The following is a 16801-nucleotide window of genomic DNA, read 5'->3' on the forward strand; positions in this document are numbered from 1 at the left end:
TTAAGAGCTCCAGCATCCAAAGACTCTCCTCGACCAGCTTGTCTCGCCTGCTGTGCGCCTGATCTACCAACAACCCTCCGCGGTTTTTCTAGCCTGGAGTCGAGCATTCTCTATCGCTTCTGCTCTCTTTTCCCCAGATCCTCCTGATCAGGTTGTGTCCTCGCCGAGACGGTCTGTGACCTACCCACTCACTACTAGAAGTAGGCCCTTATCGTCAGATACCTACTTCACGCTCTTTGTCGTTCACCTCACAGTCCATTCACCACCCATTGAACTTCGTCAGCTGCGACTGAGCTGTCTTGGAGCCACCTCTGATTCTGATCTCCTCTTGTTTTGCTCTCATTTATTTATTTCCATTGTTCCATACATATTCCTCCATATCGCTCTCACCTCCATCAGCAGCTCCCATTCCTGCCTTCCATCTTCTTACCTATCAGTTGTGAGAGCTATTGTCTTGGTCATGACCCGCTAGTTCTGGTTGATCTTACTGCTAGAGTGATATTACGCTGTCCCCTTGATCTCTCCAATGGCTCGGGGCGAGGATGAAGATACCGTCATGGGAGAGGCGGGCTCCCATGCTCACCCCCCAGTGACTTCAGGGTATCATTTGAATGGAAGATCTGACCCTTGGCTTGCGCCCCCTTTGCTTGGACAATCAGTGAGACTCCCATTGCCTGTCCAGCAAGGCAGTTCCCGCGCTCCAGGGGACGGCACAGACCAAGGAGCTCCCCCAAACGAGCCATCGCCTCCGAAGAGCTTGCCAAAGTCCATCGACTCAGGCGAGGGCACCGCAGATAGCGAAAAGCAGGATAGTCTCGTCGAAGAGAACTCCGACTGGTCTGACGAGGACTACACCGCTCGCACAGGCCTTCCGCTGGCCTCCCTCCCTTCGGGGTTGTGCTATGATGTCCAGATGCGCTATCACTGTGAAGTGCGACCCACGTCGGATGTTCACCCCGAGGACCCTCGGCGCATCTATTACATCTACAAAGAGCTGTGCCGCGCGGGGCTTGTTGACGACCCGGAGTCATCCCGCCCCCTGGTCTCGCGGCCTTTGAAACGGATTGATGCGCGCAATGCGACAGAGGAGGAGATCTCCCTGGTCCATACGCCCGACCACTATGCGTTCGTTGAGAGCACGAAAGGTGAACCGGCACGCAGTCGCGCGAAGCACTCTATGCTGATTAGAATTAGACATGTCGGACGAGCAGTTGATTGCTTTGGAACACACACGCGACTCGATCTACTTTAACAAACTGACCTTTGCATCTTCGCTGTTGTCTGTTGGGGGCGCGATCGAAACTTGCCTCGCTGTGGCTACCCGCAAAGTCAAAAATGCTATTGCTGTCATTCGGCCCCCTGGTCACCATGCCGAACATGACAAAACGATGGGGTTCTGTTTGTTTAACAATGTTTCTGTTGCAGCCCGTGTTTGTCAGCAGGAGCTTGGGGAGAGCTGTCGCAAGATTCTTGTCCTTGACTGGTAAGTCTATCCCTGTCGACCCCCGATATTCTCGTACTGATTCGTCAAGGGATGTCCACCATGGTGAGTGGTAAGGATGACGTATGTCTTTTATTGATACTTATGACCCGCAGGAAACGGAATCCAGAAAGCGTTCTACGATGACCCGAACGTTCTGTACGTCTCTCTCCACGTTTACCAGGAGGGGAAGTTCTACCCCGGTGGCGATGAAGGCGACTGGGACCATTGCGGAACAGGCCCCGGACTTGGAAGGTATGGATCTATGCTTCTCTGTCTGAGCTACTGCTCATATGACTAGGAATGTCAATATCCCCTGGCCCAGTCAAGGCATGGGCGATGGCGACTATATGTATGCCTTCCAACAAGTAGTCATGCCTATCGCACAAGAATTCGACCCAGACTTGGTGATAAGTATGCAGATGGGTCTTTCCTGACGAATCAATGTGAGGCTAATGTGCTATAGTTGCCTCTGGCTTTGACGCCGCTGCAGGTGATGAGCTCGGAGGCTGTTTTGTTACCCCGTCGTGTTATGCCCACATGACGCACATGCTTATGACTCTCGCGAACGGCAAAGTCGCTGTGTGTCTTGAGGTCAGCCTCCGTCTATTAGGTTGATTTTACTGATTGCTGACTGCCATACAGGGAGGCTATAACTTCAGATCCATCTCGAAGTCGGCCCTTGCCGTCACGAAGACTCTCATGGGCGACCCCCCTGACCGGCTCCATTCAACTTCGCCCTCCGAAGCTGCCACCGCCACCGTGAGACGTGTGATGATGATCCAGTCCCGCTACTGGAGTTGCATGTATCCAAAGGGCCCGCAGGAAACCGGGCTGTGGACTGAACGGCTTCATGGTAAGTTAATAGTGCTCGCGAGGATTCGGGAACTAGCTGACCGTCCTCGAAGATGTTATTCGGGGATACCAGGCCAAAGAGCTCTATGATAACTACAAGCTCACATCGCTGTACATATACCGGACCGGGATTTCGAAATCGTTCGAAAACCAAGTTCTGGCAACGTAGGAAAAGCACGCGTGACAAGAAAAGGACTTAACTGACAATCTTCGCAGCCCGAATTATCATCAGACCACGCCTCTTCTCGTTGTCTTTCATGACCCGTTAGTCCCACCTTGTGCCCCTTGTGGATCCGCCGCTAATAGTTAGTAGGCCAGAGATCATGGGATTACCCCATCCAGTCACCAATAAACTGGAGGCGCACAATTGCTGGATGGTATGTGGACCGTATGGGTTGATTCTGCAGTGCCGGCTAACAGAACCAAGGCTGATGTTATGAAGGATTACATCGGGTGGGCCGTCGGGAAAGGCTATGCTGTCATCGATGTGAATATTCCCAAGCATGTGACCGTAAACCCTGTGAGTATCAACTGCGGTTGTTTTGAGTTGCACGGCTTGTTGACCTCTGATTTAGGTCTCCCATAAATACGAAGACGAGGATGAGAACCGTCCGACGGCTACAGAGGAATTGGCGGGATATCTCTGGGATAACTACATCGAGTATGTGCAGTATAGCCCGGGCCAGGCCAGCACGAGCGGCTAATTCAGGACAGACCGAACGAGGCCACCGATATCATCTTCATGGGCATTGGAAACGCTTTCTACGGAATCGCAAATCTCCTGATCAACAGGGGTAAGTTCTGCACAGCCGTATTTCACAGGAGACACCCCTAATTGGTCAAGATACTTTGTACAAACGGGTTAATGGTGTCATCTCGTTTGTCGCTGAGAATCCCGTCCGTGCGATCGCCTCTCATACTCAAGTGTGGTTATCCAGGTGGTACAAGGACGTAAGTTTTCCCGTCCGACTCCTTTCTGAAGGCCAAAAAGGGACTCATGTATGACAGAACTCGCTCGTGTTTGTATCTCGCGCTCATGGTGTCTGGAACAATGTCGACTCTGGGCGGAACAAAAAACCATCCAAGCGCTATGGCAACTTGATCCAGTCGCCCAAAGAGGGTCTCAGTGAGATGTTGATGCACCACAAGAGCGATGTGTATGAGTGGATATCCGAGCGGGTCGATGTTCATGACAGCGATGAGACCGAGGAGGAGAGGCCCGCTAGCCACTCTCCCAAGAAGGAGGCGCCGGCTGGATAAGGCTTGGGGATTGAAGTGAAGCCGGCTCTTGCGGATATTGCATGTTCTAATTATCTATTTTTGACCTGAAGGATCAGCGATGGTGTGTTTTCTGAGACATTTTAATAGATGAAGCTGGGCTTATACAGTACATTTTACAATCATTCGTTCGGGGTTGGTGGACCATGGTAAACGTCGTATTCTGTACCTCATGCTGTCCATGCCGAAGAATACTGGATGGCACTTGGTCTGGTTCCCGTGGATCTCTCCGTAATCCTATAGATCTGACTCGATGAATATGCGGCTTTCTTTGATTTGCCAAATATAGCATTTAGCAAACTGCATATGCCTGACTGCTTTGACTACAATCCGTCCCTCCAGTAATGGTGCGGTAATGGCCGAGCTAGAAGCGCCACGGCAATTTAGAGATGGATCGTATTCAGATAGTCAGATGATGTATTGAAAGACCGGGACTATATGATCCAGAATGAGGTCATATATACTCAGTCAAGTGGCTGGAATACGAGACTTATTCCCCGTGGGGACAGCCTCTGTGGCTGCTGATCCGTGGACTCGAGCCCTCTCTGGACCTGAGACTTCACCAACGGGACGATGACAGCTCGGGCTCTTCGAGACATCGGGATGTCGCTAGAGTACATAGTTCCCTGTTTGCAGGGCTTTGGCACTGCGAGGTTTGTACTAGCGGTTCGCAGCCGCAGCGCAGATGTAACTGTCTCACTTTTAGTTCTTCCTTAGGGCCAGGACATGCATTACCGAGTATTGTCTTGCGATGTATAGCGGAGTCGAGTTGGGTCGAGTCAAGTCTTACTATCGGATGGTCTGTCAGATTTTGAGCCGTGGTTACGACCGCCGAGGATTTCTGCGACTGAAAATAGATCGCGGCGAATTTCTCGCGAGGTCGTAGAAGACTACTATATAAGCCGGTCCTCCCTCTTGTAAATCCCCAACCACGAACACACATAAATATCACCGTTAAGTCTTTAGCATATCCAAAGTCACCGTGACCAATGCATTTCTCCAAGCTCACCTTCATCTCCCTGGCCCTGAGCCCTATGGCCTACGCCGTGGGCAACGCAGTCGTCAAGAACAACTGCCCCTTCCCCGTCTACCTCTGGTCTGTGGGAGGCTCTGTCGGCCCGAAGCAGACGATCCAGTCGGGAAGAACCTACTCTGAGCCCTTCCGTCGAGATGCTCAGTCGGGTGGTATCTCGCTCAAGATCACCCGCGTCGATGACTCGACTCCGAGCAACCACCCGCAGGTGAACTACGCATATACCCTTGACGGCAACAACGTGTGGTACGATATGTCTGATGTCTTCGGGGATCCCTTCAAGGGGAGCGCCCTTGTCGTTAAGCCCAGTGATACGGGCTGTCAGTCAATCTGCTGGCCAAATGGCATTCCTCTCACAGGAAGCCAGGTGAAGGTTTGCCAGGCGGGTTCCAACGAGGTCCTCACGCTGTGCGCGCCAGGATGCTAGGGTGGGCTCGGTGACGGGTAATGTTGTACTGGAGTGACTGATCCTGGCGGAGAACCAGGTTATGTGTCTTGACTTGGTATATAGTAGCATATTTGGTCATGGGTTTATGGAAGGTTTCTCACACCGTGGTCAATAAAACGTCCAGGAATATTTTATCCTATGAGAGCAAGGCTGTGGTTTCACAAAGGTGCACTGAATGCAGTTGTATTTTCTATCTGGTTATGAGACTTACCTGAAGACAAATCAGAAATTACGCCAACCATCCTAAACCTATTGAGTGCTGCAACTTATGCGACTGGAGAATCACCGGCAGTTCCGCCGTGCTACCAACCAGAAGATAATTGTATAGATCTGCTTGTTTTTAGCGTAGTCCATATAATAGTTAAGTAATGATGATGGACCACTGGACAAATACCGAATGCCTTTCAAGGCTATGATCTCTATACCGAAAGTCCTACTTCCCTCTCTGCCATGAGCACCCATGTCGACCCCATCAACTGTGCCGTTGTCGTGAACTACTATAACTGGAATACTCGGTGTTCCTCTGGCAAAACGGAAACTTGCACAATCCATCGATCTTCTGACTATGTGAGTCACTGTCTGCTAGTAGTCCGTTGCTATTCTGACTAGGATATAGAACCTGGGGTGTACAGTACTCCCCAACTGACCATCAGGCGGCCTTTATAAAGCCAATTTTGCAACATGGTCCCGGAGATACTGTTAGTCATATGATTGAAATGAATCACGATTGATTTCTAGTGACGCAGGTCCCCAGGAAGACTGTAAATAATTCTTCAAAGGAAACTATATAAACCGCCATATTCCCACTAGATAGTCGGATTTGAACATATTCAACCACACACAGATTTCAAGATACCGACTAAAAAATATTCATTCTCATAACTATTACACCCCATGTATTTACCTAGAATCAGCTTCATATTTCTCGCGACCCTTAGTCCTCTCACCCACGCCATTGGAAACACCACCGTTGTGAACAATTGTCCCTCCCCGGTCTACCTCTGGACTCCGTTTGGGAGAAAAGTGACCCTCAAGTCGTCCCAAAGCTACTCTGAGGTTTTGTATTCTGCCTCAAGCTTGGACGTCAATTGGTATAATGTCACCAAAGTCGATAGCGCAACTCCCAATGAGAACCCGCAGCTAAACCTGGCGAATGTTGTCTCTGGGGATACTGTATTTGCGAGTCTAAGGGAATACCACAACCCTTTCCAGGACCAGATTGTTAGAGTTAGTTCTGGCGATCCAAACTGTGCGGATATTTGCTGGTTTAGATATAATAATTTTGATTCATCAACGACTTGCCGGGCCGAGTTTGATATGGTTCTGACTCTGTGTTCTGCTGCATGCCCAAGTGCTGTGCCAATATATACCGTGATTCTACCCTATGCACAAGCAGCTAATGCAATTAGCCGTTGATACTGCTGAGAACCTATATCTGGGCAAATGGTTGGTAGTATATTTAGTCATATCTTGACAGCCAATTCGATCGTAAATTTTTCCAAGATAGACTTGTCGTAATCTTATTGAATACTATACCTATACAGACTACCATGCATCCTGAGTTTTGTAACGTGTGACACTGACAAATAATTTCGGTGGCTTTCCACAAGACCCACAAGAAGAGTACTCTAAGCACATGTGCGATTTTGGTGAAGCCTAGAAATGTAGTTAGTAATGTGGCGTGCCTTCAGCTGATAAGAAAGGGTATACTTTCGAGGCAGATATTGATTCTTCATGGATAATACAGCATACAACAGGCATAAACAAAGCAATTGTTGAATCCAACCAAAGGTTCTGCAACTATTGAATCAATCATGGAGACCATGGAGCCTCAAACCCTTCTGGGCTTGCTACCGGCAAATGGCCATGTGGACAATAGGAAGACCTTGGGATGCACAACGGAGCCGTCCTTCCCAACCAAGAGTTAGCTGGATACTATATAATCAATCATATAGCATTATCATAGAAATCCATAGCCATTAACTGAAAATGAACACCAATAGTTACCCAAATATGGGACTAAAAGAAGCTTCCGTAAGCCCATAATTATCCCAGTATAGTCTGCTTTTAGAATACTTCTCACGAACTACTCGAAAGCTATCTTCCTTCTACTAGGTACCTAGGTAGGTATCAGTGCGCACGATGTATATTTCCAAGCTCAACTTCAACCTCGGTTCGATCGTCTATACTGTTTCATGGAGGCGTGATTACGCACAAAATGAACAAGACACTCCCAATGAGAGTGTCTTAGAAGAAGACATGATGACTTGTTTATATAATGAGATGCTTCCCACAACTTAGTTCGTAAAATAAGCACGACCCCTGTGGAGCCTACTAGCAAAGATTCTACAGCTCTATCATCTAGATGACTCCAGACATACTAAACCCACTGAAAGATGTTGGATCCCCCTCTTCGACCATGAACGTTGCTGTGCCTGCGTAGAACGCCTGTCCCTCCACACGCACCACAACCGCCTGCATCGGCTCTCCACGCATGCCATCAATGCTGACTTCTTCGACGATCTCCGCGGTGAACGCGCCAGCTCCAAAATGATTGGACACGACGGAATTGTACGCCCACCGCTGGCCCACGGGGCGTAGCCCCTTCGCATGCGCCAACGCCATGCGTGCCGCCACACACGACCCCGTCGGCGACCGGTCAATCTGATTATCAGCAAAGTAGCAAAGTCCCGTTTCTGCGCCGCTGACATTGTCTGGCCGGAAGCCCACGGCCGGATCCACGATCATAACGGAGTACAGGAACGACAGCCGGGGGTCGTCCGGATGCTGCACGGCGGCGGCAACCTCCGGTCTGTTCATCAGGTACGGCTTCAGTCGCTGGATACACCGGGTCACGGCGTCCAGGTCGACCGCTTTCAGGCTCTCAAAGCCCAGCTCGCGTACATCCACGAGTGCATAGAATGCTCCGCCGTAGCTCACGTCTACCACCAGCAACTCCTTCCCGCCAAGTTCGGGCCAGCGCACCTCCGTCGGCACGGGCACTTCGAGCCGCAAACTAGATGCGAAAGCTGGTGTAGACAGGAAAGAAACAGGCCTCGAGGGGTCGGATTTCGTCGCGTCCGCGGTCACCGGCACGGTGACGCGGACTAGACCGCACGGTGCGTGGAGGTTCAACGCGACGGTCTGCGATTGCGGGTCGAACGCGAGCTGCTCACGACGCGGGAAGACAGCTGCATCGTGGGTGTCGACGAGGAATCGGCCCAGCGCGAGGGTTGCATGGCCGCACATGGTCGAGTATCCCTCGTTGTGGATGAAGAGCACGCCGATGTCTGCGACGCCCGCGGAGACCAGCTCCGTCTCGGGTCGGAGAATGGCACCGTACATGCCGTCGTGGCCGCGAGGCTCCTCCATTAGTCGCTTCCGGACGTGGTCGTGATTCTGTCTCGCGTCGTCCCGTTGCGAGAGCAGCGTGGTGCCTGCGAGTTGCGGGTACCCGGCGTAGATGATCCGGGTGGGTTCCCCTGTAGTATGCATGTCGATGCAGTGGATGGAGTGCGTTGTTTGGAGGGATTGCGCGACGTCCATTTTGAGGCGGTGATGCTGGTATTGGGAGGGTGGTTGTGGTGAGTTGAGTGTCGAGTGTTGACTCGAACGTCGTTGGGTTCGGGATAGGGAACCGAAGATCGGTTGGACATCCGATGTGGGGGTCAGAGCTGTGACATCCACGAGTTGGCAGAGAGGAGACACGATATTGTGATAATTGTTGGCTGTCGCATCGTCCCGTCTTGTTCTGTGTTCTGTCTCCGAAGTATACTGAGGCTCACTCTGGTCAAGCTGTGACTCGGTATCTAGGGTTCCGAGCCGAATACCCCGACTGGACGCATCTTGGCCTAAGTCTTCACGCACAGGGGATGCATCACCCTCGACAACGTAGAACGGCGATATTCCAAATGGAACCGTGCGCTTTTCGAATCCGTTTGTTTGTGCGCATTCCAATAAAACGGATGGGGCGTTTGACGGCTGGTCTGGACTGTCTAGGATGGATGCGCAGGGCACAGGCTGTCGTAAGCTGATCGCCAAGTCATCACCATGCTGGAGCCCTCTGACAATGGAGAGACTCGTAGGAGGCTGGGGATGTTGTGGTGTTGTGCATGGAGTAGAGAGGGTGATAGTGACAAGAGTGCTGAGTCAGGTCTTAGTCACCCGATTGATATCAACTTCTTCAACCTGCGAGTTCCACGATGATCCCTCTCCATTCTACAATCCTCTCCATTCCTCTTTCGCACGAACCTCTCCTCTCATCCCTCCCCCTTTCTCGCAGGTGGCGATTCGGGAGGATCCAACGGAGCCGCAGACGCGATCCGCACTTCTTTGTGCTGACTTCCGCCTCGGCATTCTTACTAGTTAGCAACCGACTAGCCTCGTGTTTTCCCAGCCTGACGCCCCATCTCGTGGATTCCGCCTCGTCAGACGTCTTGACTGTAGGTGGTGATATAATCCCGGTTTATCCTGCATCTTCCTCTCCCCCGGGCCCACCGCCTATGCCCTCAAGGTACTCTGTGGCCTTCCCTCCGCTGTGGAACCAAGTCCGATTGAGTGTCCTTACAGCCTCCCCACCGCCCTCTTGGTCCCGACTATTGTCTGCACGGCGCATTTGTTCGTCATCTCGTTGGCCAGCCTCCCTGCGTCTTCCTCCTTCTTCCTTTTCCCCCTCCTTTCGTCTTCCGTTTTCCACTCACCCCGCGAATATGGGCTCCATTGATCGCATCACCGAGCGTCTGGAGAAGCCAGAGCTCGATGATCGCTCTTATCGCGTTGTTCGCCTCCCCAACAAGCTGGAGGCGCTATTGGTCCATGACCCCGACACGGATAAAGCCAGCGCCGCTGTGAACGTCAATGTGGGCAATTTCTCGGATGCCGACGACATGCCAGGCATGGCCCATGCTGTCGAGCATCTGCTATTCATGGGTACAGAGAAGGTGGGCTGAGTCGACCGAAGCCTAGACAACACACCCCACTAACGCGGACCCCGCTGCCTGTAGTACCCCAAGGAAAACGCCTATAATCAGTACCTCGCTGCGCACTCCGGCTCGTCGAATGCGTATACGGCGGCGACGGAGACCAACTACTTTTTTGAAGTTTCCGCAACGTCGGAGTCCAGCGACCAACCCAATGGCTCGGTGAATGGCACGACGGCGAATTCAGATGCCAACAACACAGATCACTCTCCCAATGGCTCCCCGTCGCCTCTCTATGGCGCCCTGGATCGGTTCGCTCAGTTCTTCGTGGCGCCCCTGTTTTTGGAGTCGACGTTGGATCGCGAACTAAGGGCGGTGGACTCGGAGAATAAGAAGAACCTCCAGAGTGATCTGTGGCGCCTGATGCAGCTCAACAAATCGCTCTCGAACCCTGCACACCCCTACCATCATTTCTCGACCGGTAACCTGCAGACGTTGAAGGAGGAACCGATGAAGCGGGGGCTGGAAGTGCGCAGTGAATTCATCAAGTTCTACGAGAAGCATTACTCCTCGAACCGGATGAAGTTGGTCGTTCTGGGCCGGGAGTCGCTGGATGACATGGAGCAATGGGTGACGGAGCTTTTCTCGGGAGTGAAGAACAAGGACCTGCCTCAGAACCGCTGGGATGATGTCCAACCCTGGTTGGAGGGCGATTTGTCCAAGCAGATCTTTGCCAAGCCCGTCATGGACACGCGCTCCTTGGACATCTACTTCCCATTCCTCGATGAGGAGCATCTATACGAGTCCCAGCCCAGTCGCTACATCAGCCACCTCGTCGGCCACGAAGGCCCGGGTAGCATCCTCGCCTACATTAAGGCCAAGGGCTGGGCTAACGGTCTGTCTGCAGGCGTGATGCCTGTTTGCCCTGGGTCCGCCTTCTTCACCATCTCGGTGCGGTTGACCCAGGAAGGTCTCCGGCAATACCGCGAGGTTGCCAAGGTGATTTTTGAGTATATAGCGATGATCAAGGAACGTGAACCGGAGCAGTGGATATTCGATGAAATGAAGAACCTGGCGGAGGTCGAGTTCCGTTTCAAGCAGAAGTCTCCTGCCAGCCGCTTCACAAGCCGTCTGAGCAGCGTCATGCAGAAGCCTCTCCCTCGTGAGTGGCTCTTAAGTGGATCTCTGCTGCGGAAATACAACCCGGATCTCATAAAAAAGGCTCTTTCTTACTTCCGCCCGGACAACTTCAGGATGGTCATCGTGTCTCAGGACTACCCGGGTGATTGGGATTCTAAGGAGAAGTGGTACGGAACTGAATACAAGGTGGAAAACATTCCCCAGGATTTCATGACCGATATCCGTAAGGCACTGGAGACCACTCCGGAGTCGAGGCTCCCTGATCTGCACATGCCCCATAGGAACGAATTCGTTCCTACAAGGCTGTCCGTGGAAAAGAAAGAGACATCTGAACCGCAAAAGGTTCCCAAGCTTATCCGTCACGATGACCATGTTCGGCTCTGGTTCAAGAAAGACGATCGGTTCTGGGTGCCCAAGGCCACCGTGTATGTCACTTTGCGCAACCCCCTCGTGTGGGCTACTCCGGCCAATCTGGTGAAGTCCAGATTCTACTGTGAGCTTGTCAGGGACGCCCTTGTCGAGTACTCGTACGATGCCGAGCTTGCCGGGCTAGACTACCATCTGTCGGCCAGCATTTTCGGACTGGACGTGTCCGTGGGTGGATACAATGACAAGATGTCTGTTCTCTTGGAGAAGGTTCTCACGAGCATGCGCGACTTGACTGTCAACCCGGACCGCTTCCACATCATCAAGGAGCGTCTCACCCGTGGGTATAAGAACGCAGAGTACCAGCAGCCTTTCTACCAGGTCGGTGACTACACGCGGTATCTGACAGCTGAGAAGAACTGGGTGAACGAGCAGTATGCCGCCGAGCTGGAGCACATCGAGCCTGAAGACATCTCCTGCTTCTTCCCACAGCTGCTCCGCCAGAACCACATCGAGGTCCTGGCCCACGGTAACCTGTACAAGGAAGACGCCCTCCTCATGACTGATTCCGTGGAGAATATCTTGAAGAGCCGGCCCCTGCCTCAGTCCCAATGGCACGTCCGACGGAACATCATTATCCCTCCGGGATCCAACTATATATACGAACGGACTCTCAAGGATCCCGCAAATGTCAACCACTGCATCGAATATTATCTCTTCCTGGGCAATATGACCGATGATAAGCTGCGGTCGAAATTGTTACTGTTTGCCCAGATGACTGACGAACCCGCATTCGACCAGCTCCGAAGCAAGGAGCAGCTCGGCTATGTCGTCTGGAGTGGTGCACGCTACTCTGCCACGACCATCGGGTACCGGGTAATCATCCAGAGTGAACGCACGGCGGAATACCTGGAGTCTCGCATCGACGCGTTCTTGACTAGTTTCCGGGCGACGTTGCAGGACATGTCGGAGGAAGAATTCGAGGGCCACAAGCGCAGCGTTATCAACAAGCGACTCGAGAAGTTGAAGAACCTGGGCTCCGAGACGTCTCGATTCTGGACCCATATCGGGTCGGAGTACTTTGATTTCCTGCAGAGTGAATCCGACGCGGCCAATGTCCGGTTGTGGACTAAATCTGATATGATCGAATTCTATAACCAGTATATAGACCCTGCCTCGTCCACACGGGGCAAGCTTTCTGTGCATCTTAATGCGCAAAGCGGTGCACACGTAGCACCGACGGACGCCAAGGAGCAGCAGACGCGGCTCGTGTCGCTGCTTGGCAAGCAGCTGGAGACAGCTGGTTTCGCGGTGGATGAGGACCGGCTGAACACTGCCTTCGCCAAGCTGGACATCTCAACCGGTGGCGAGAGCAAGATCCTCGACATCTTCGGAACTTTCCTGGGCTCGGAGATGAGCCTTTCCGAGCAACAGACGAAACCAATCATCGAACAGGCGCAGCAGAACCTTGGACTGCACCTCAAGCAGCTTGGAATGGAATCTTCCAAGGCCCCTGTCGCCAACGGCGTGGGTGCCTCTCACGAGCACCCGATCTATATCACCAACGTTCCGGAGTTCAAAGCACGCCTTGCAGTCAGCGCTGGTCCTAGTCCCATTACGGATCTCAGCGAGTTTGAGGACTTTGATGCCAAGCTCTAGATCCATTAGACCTGGATATAACAGATTTTGGGTACTATCAAGATAATAATATGTTTTCGTACGGGTTCGGATTGGGAACTGGGGGATGGTTGGGGTTGGCAGCGTTTCTCGTTGGGTAGTAGATTCAGATACGAAATACGCTAGAGCTATACGAAATCATACGCACTCATTTTAGGAGCTCGATCCAGACCATGAGGAGATCTGGTGGTCGATAAAGTATGGTGAATATAGTCAGTCCCTCGCAAGGCGGTGTTCGGGGCGGTCGAATGTTTTCGCGGCAGCTCGTCCGCTCGAGGTTCATCTCCCAAACAGCTCAGCTCTCGACTACCACCAACGACTCTGGCTCCGCTCACTGGCCGACATCAACCCAAGTGCGAGTCCCAATTCCGTCTCGCCTCATTCCAGTCAGTTCTTTCTGCTCCTCATCGTCCTTTCCCTGGTGGATCCCCCTCACGATGTCCACCGCTACAGCGACGACGATGCAAAGCTCCCGGCCGTAGGTCTCACTGCTGCTTCGCGCCTACGATAGAGTACCCTCTCGGACGGAGATAAATGGCTAATCACGTTGACGACGATGGTCACTGCAGGCCCATAATGCCGAAGAACTTCTCTGAACACCAACCTCAGACGATCCGTCTATACCCCCTCTCGAACTACACATTCGGCACCAAGGAGACACAACCGGAAGAAGACCCCTCAGTCCTGGCCCGTCTGAAGCGTCTGGAAGAGCACTACGAAAAGTATGGCATGCGTCGTACCTGCGAGGGCGTCCTCGTCTGTCACGAACACAACCATCCGCATGTGTTGATGTTGCAGATCGCGAACGCCTTTTTCAAACTGTATGAGACCTTCCCACCCTACGAGCGACACCTGGCATCTGATGATCCGCGTCCCGGGGGGTCTGGGGACCGTGCGATATACTAACTATAACCAGACCCGGAGATTACCTGCATTTCGAGGACGAAGAGATCGACGGCTTCAAGAAGCGTCTGAATGAGCGTCTGGCGCCGGTTGGGTCACAGTTTTCCGGCGAGGGCGTCAACGAGGACTGGGAGATTGGAGACACGATTGCGCAGTGGTGGCGACCCAATTTCGAGACGTTCATGTATCCTTTCCTGCCAGGCCATGTGACCCGGCCCAAGGAGTGCAAGAAGCTGTATTTCATCCAGCTCCCGAAGAAGAGTGAGTGGTTCTGCCCGTCCTCCTGGGATTCTCGTTGCCATATGGTGGATGCGTTGCTGATGGGAGGTGCAGAGGTCCTCTCCGTCCCTAAGAATATGAAGCTCCTCGCGGTCCCGCTGTTTGAATTATACGACAACACCGCCCGCTATGGACCGCAGCTTTCCGCCATCCCGCACTTGCTCTCGCGGTATAACTTCGAGTTCGTGGACGAGAACGACAATGTGGTCGCGGCCACCCCAGGGACGCCTTTGCCGGAGGGTCAAGCCCTCAAGACCAAGGTCCTTGCCGGGGACGATGGACAGGATCAGACGATGGCGGATAACGCTGGGGAGGGGGCAGAAGCTGCGGGTGAAGGTGGGATGTGAGACGGCAGGAGCCTGTGAGGATGGGTTATGACTGAGCGGTTCTACAGGATCCAGGGCGCCGTTTGTCTGAGGCGGCACGGTTGTTTGGGTGGCGTTTTATGGAGCGAAGATATTTTGCTATTTTTGTCCCTTCTGATCATGAATGACTGGTAGAATCCAAAAGGGTACATATGACCGGCCATATCCCGCCGCCTTTCTGTACGCAGTAGTTGGCTAGTTGGCCCTGGCAGTCCTGCCATGCACCGCATGACCAGCTGACAGTGAGATAGAGAGACCAACGTTACATCTACAAATCACTTCCTCGTCTGCGGAGTCCGATGATCGACACGGACTCTCCGGAGCTGAGCAAACTACTCTTCACCGCATCAAGCGGCCCCGTAGACTTGGCAAGGCTGTGTGCATGCCAATTCGAGGGCTCCTCGGAATGATCTTCGTGAAGAATGTCGAGTCATGAGGCCCGGTCTCGCGGGGCTTATCCGGTTTTTGCATAGTCTCGGGGGTGACTGGCCGGTGCGTTTGTCGGAGTGATCCTCCGTTCGTGTCAATCCCTGCCAGATGGTCTTGATCTGTGGCTGTATTGGTGGGATGGCTCGGGATGCAGGAAACTTGAATCTCTCGGCTGCAGCCCTCGTTTACAGTTCGCAAGGGGGAAAACCATAATTGCCCTGTCGTGGTTGCACCGGAGTTGGAACTTCGACTCGGTTGGTTCGTGCAAAATTATTGGTTTCCTGCATATGCATTTCTTTTATTAGACTCGTTCCTACAGGGGATTTTCTTTTGGCTGCCCCGCACGTATGGACTCGACGATGGAGTATATAGGTTTCCCCGAAGAATACCCAAGGGAGGGTGGAAGGGAGGGCGAGATTCCGTAGGTTTCACTGGGCATGTATATCTAGCCCTTGGTGGCTCTTTTCCTCCTTTCGACATACATAATCTTATCATGTTTTCTATTCGTTATGCTTGTCTGGTGCTGGCCACCATCCTCGTAGCCCTAAGTGCTGCTGCACCGGCGGCTCATCTTGCACGGGGTATGCATCGTCAAGGCAGATTCCTTGCCCAAGATCCGTAGCGCTGACTCGATTCAGATGTCTCCTTGCAAGTCCTGCAACAACTGAACCTGTTCGCCGAATACTCCGCCGCAGCATACTGCACCGGCAACCTCAACTCCACCGGGACGAAGGTAACCTGTCCGGCAGGGAACTGTCCTCAGGTGCAGGCGGCAAACACCACAACCTTGACGGAGTTCCTGGCGTAGGTGCCACATCCATGCATGCATGCACGAATATTCGACTCTAACCAACGCACAGCGATGGCCAATACGGCGAACTAGCCGGGTTTCTCGCCGCCGACTCCACCCACAAGCTGATCGTGCTGAGTTTCCGCGGGTCTCGCTCGCCCGCGAACTGGATCGCAAACCTCGATTTCGCATTTGATGATGCGAAAGACCTCTGTGCCGATTGTAAGGTGCACGGCGGCTTCTGGAAGGCCTGGAACACGGTTGCGGACACCCTGAGGACGCAGATCCAAAAGGCCCGGGCCGCATATCCCGATTACAAGTTAGTATTCACGGGCCATAGTCTGGGCGCAGCCATTGCGACTGTGGGAACGACGGATTTGCGGACGAGGGAGAAGTACTCCATCGATATGGTATGGTTGACCGTGGGGTTTTAGGACCTATGGTGTGGCTGACGGAATATGCAGTATTCATATGGCAGTCCGCGAGTCGGAAACGCCGAGTTGGCGGAGTACATCACCTCGCTTGGGTCGAACTACCGCGTCACCCATACCGACGACATTGTTCCCCGGCTTCCACCGCGGGCTGTGGGGTATCGACACCCCAGCCCGGAGTACTGGATCACTAGTGGGAATGACGTTGCGGTCACGGCGTCAGACATCACGGTGGTCGAGGGAGTGGCCTCGAGCGAGGGCAATGCCGGGGAGGCCACGCCGAGCACGTCGGCACATGGCTGGTATTTTGGAGATATTGGGAAATGTCAGTGATGGCGGTCGAGATAGACGCTGTATGCTCATTCCGCCTGTATATAACAACCGTGCTCGAATTGCATTGTTCATCTT

At 52.9% G+C, this 16801-nt stretch overlaps 6 protein-coding genes across 6 annotated transcripts; 5 read left to right on the top strand and 1 right to left on the bottom strand.

Moving 5' to 3' along the window:
- The first annotated feature begins 317 nt into the window (after window positions 1-317).
- hdaA (histone deacetylase hdaA) lies at window positions 318-3632 on the top strand. The gene is made up of 15 exons (XM_073696669.1): window positions 318-1145; window positions 1195-1483; window positions 1533-1546; window positions 1597-1735; window positions 1782-1894; window positions 1947-2074; window positions 2126-2336; window positions 2389-2500; window positions 2552-2599; window positions 2649-2712; window positions 2763-2855; window positions 2911-2996; window positions 3050-3129; window positions 3180-3286; window positions 3344-3632. The coding sequence occupies exons 1-15, from the start codon at window positions 527-529 to the stop codon at window positions 3593-3595; spliced, it is 2355 nt and encodes a 784-aa protein (XP_073546839.1). The 5' UTR covers window positions 318-526; the 3' UTR covers window positions 3596-3632.
- A 916-nt stretch (window positions 3633-4548) lies between these two features.
- Window positions 4549-5330, top strand: BDV59DRAFT_180798 (putative BYS1 domain protein). The gene has a single exon (XM_073690120.1). It carries the CDS (start codon window positions 4603-4605, stop codon window positions 5071-5073), a length of 471 nt encoding a protein of 156 aa, XP_073546840.1. The 5' UTR covers window positions 4549-4602; the 3' UTR covers window positions 5074-5330.
- A 2125-nt stretch (window positions 5331-7455) lies between these two features.
- On the bottom strand, window positions 7456-8640 carry BDV59DRAFT_202971 (putative proline racemase; the record flags this gene model as incomplete). The annotated part of the gene is made up of 1 exon (XM_073694175.1): window positions 7456-8640. One exon carries the CDS (start codon window positions 8638-8640, stop codon window positions 7456-7458), a length of 1185 nt encoding a protein of 394 aa, XP_073546841.1.
- Window positions 8641-9803: 1163 nt separating this feature from the next.
- On the top strand, window positions 9804-13178 carry BDV59DRAFT_202972 (a-pheromone processing metallopeptidase Ste23; the record flags this gene model as incomplete). Its single annotated transcript, XM_073694176.1, has 2 exons — window positions 9804-10034; window positions 10098-13178. 2 exons carry the CDS (start codon window positions 9804-9806, stop codon window positions 13176-13178), a joined length of 3312 nt encoding a protein of 1103 aa, XP_073546842.1.
- A 310-nt stretch (window positions 13179-13488) lies between these two features.
- BDV59DRAFT_180806 (cleavage and polyadenylation specificity factor subunit 5) lies at window positions 13489-14953 on the top strand. The gene is made up of 4 exons (XM_073690121.1): window positions 13489-13674; window positions 13766-14017; window positions 14113-14360; window positions 14433-14953. Exons 1-4 carry the CDS (start codon window positions 13634-13636, stop codon window positions 14723-14725), a joined length of 834 nt encoding a protein of 277 aa, XP_073546843.1. The 5' UTR covers window positions 13489-13633; the 3' UTR covers window positions 14726-14953.
- A 628-nt stretch (window positions 14954-15581) lies between these two features.
- Window positions 15582-16772, top strand: BDV59DRAFT_208756 (lipase family protein). Its single transcript, XM_073695268.1, has 4 exons — window positions 15582-15753; window positions 15811-15976; window positions 16033-16372; window positions 16427-16772. Exons 1-4 carry the CDS (start codon window positions 15666-15668, stop codon window positions 16724-16726), a joined length of 894 nt encoding a protein of 297 aa, XP_073546844.1. The 5' UTR covers window positions 15582-15665; the 3' UTR covers window positions 16727-16772.
- Window positions 16773-16801: the final 29 nt, after the last annotated feature.

This window comes from Aspergillus ambiguus (genome assembly GCF_047715705.1).
Source record: "Aspergillus ambiguus strain CBS 117.58 unplaced genomic scaffold BDV59scaffold_21, whole genome shotgun sequence".
Taxonomy (NCBI): domain Eukaryota; kingdom Fungi; phylum Ascomycota; class Eurotiomycetes; order Eurotiales; family Aspergillaceae; genus Aspergillus; species Aspergillus ambiguus.

What these genes read in the sequence shown, in the direction of transcription:
- hdaA (XM_073696669.1), top strand. Translation starts at nt 527, where the DNA reads ATGGCTCGGGGCGAGGATGAAGATACCGTCATGGGAGAGGCGGGCTCC. An exon ending in GTTCGTTGAGAGCACGAAAG is followed by an intron (nt 1,146 to 1,194) that starts GTGAACCGGCAC and finishes GATTAGAATTAG; the next exon opens with ACATGTCGGACGAGCAGTTG. An exon ending in GTGGACTGAACGGCTTCATG is followed by an intron (nt 2,337 to 2,388) that starts GTAAGTTAATAG and finishes CCGTCCTCGAAG; the next exon opens with ATGTTATTCGGGGATACCAG.
- BDV59DRAFT_180798 (XM_073690120.1), top strand. Translation starts at nt 4,603, where the DNA reads ATGCATTTCTCCAAGCTCACCTTCATCTCCCTGGCCCTGAGCCCTATG.
- BDV59DRAFT_180806 (XM_073690121.1), top strand. Translation starts at nt 13,634, where the DNA reads ATGTCCACCGCTACAGCGACGACGATGCAAAGCTCCCGGCC. An exon ending in ACGATGCAAAGCTCCCGGCC is followed by an intron (nt 13,675 to 13,765) that starts GTAGGTCTCACT and finishes TGGTCACTGCAG; the next exon opens with GCCCATAATGCCGAAGAACT. An exon ending in CATCCAGCTCCCGAAGAAGA is followed by an intron (nt 14,361 to 14,432) that starts GTGAGTGGTTCT and finishes TGGGAGGTGCAG; the next exon opens with AGGTCCTCTCCGTCCCTAAG.
- BDV59DRAFT_208756 (XM_073695268.1), top strand. Translation starts at nt 15,666, where the DNA reads ATGTTTTCTATTCGTTATGCTTGTCTGGTGCTGGCCACCATCCTCGTA. An exon ending in GGCGGCTCATCTTGCACGGG is followed by an intron (nt 15,754 to 15,810) that starts GTATGCATCGTC and finishes GACTCGATTCAG; the next exon opens with ATGTCTCCTTGCAAGTCCTG. An exon ending in ACCTTGACGGAGTTCCTGGC is followed by an intron (nt 15,977 to 16,032) that starts GTAGGTGCCACA and finishes ACCAACGCACAG; the next exon opens with CGATGGCCAATACGGCGAAC.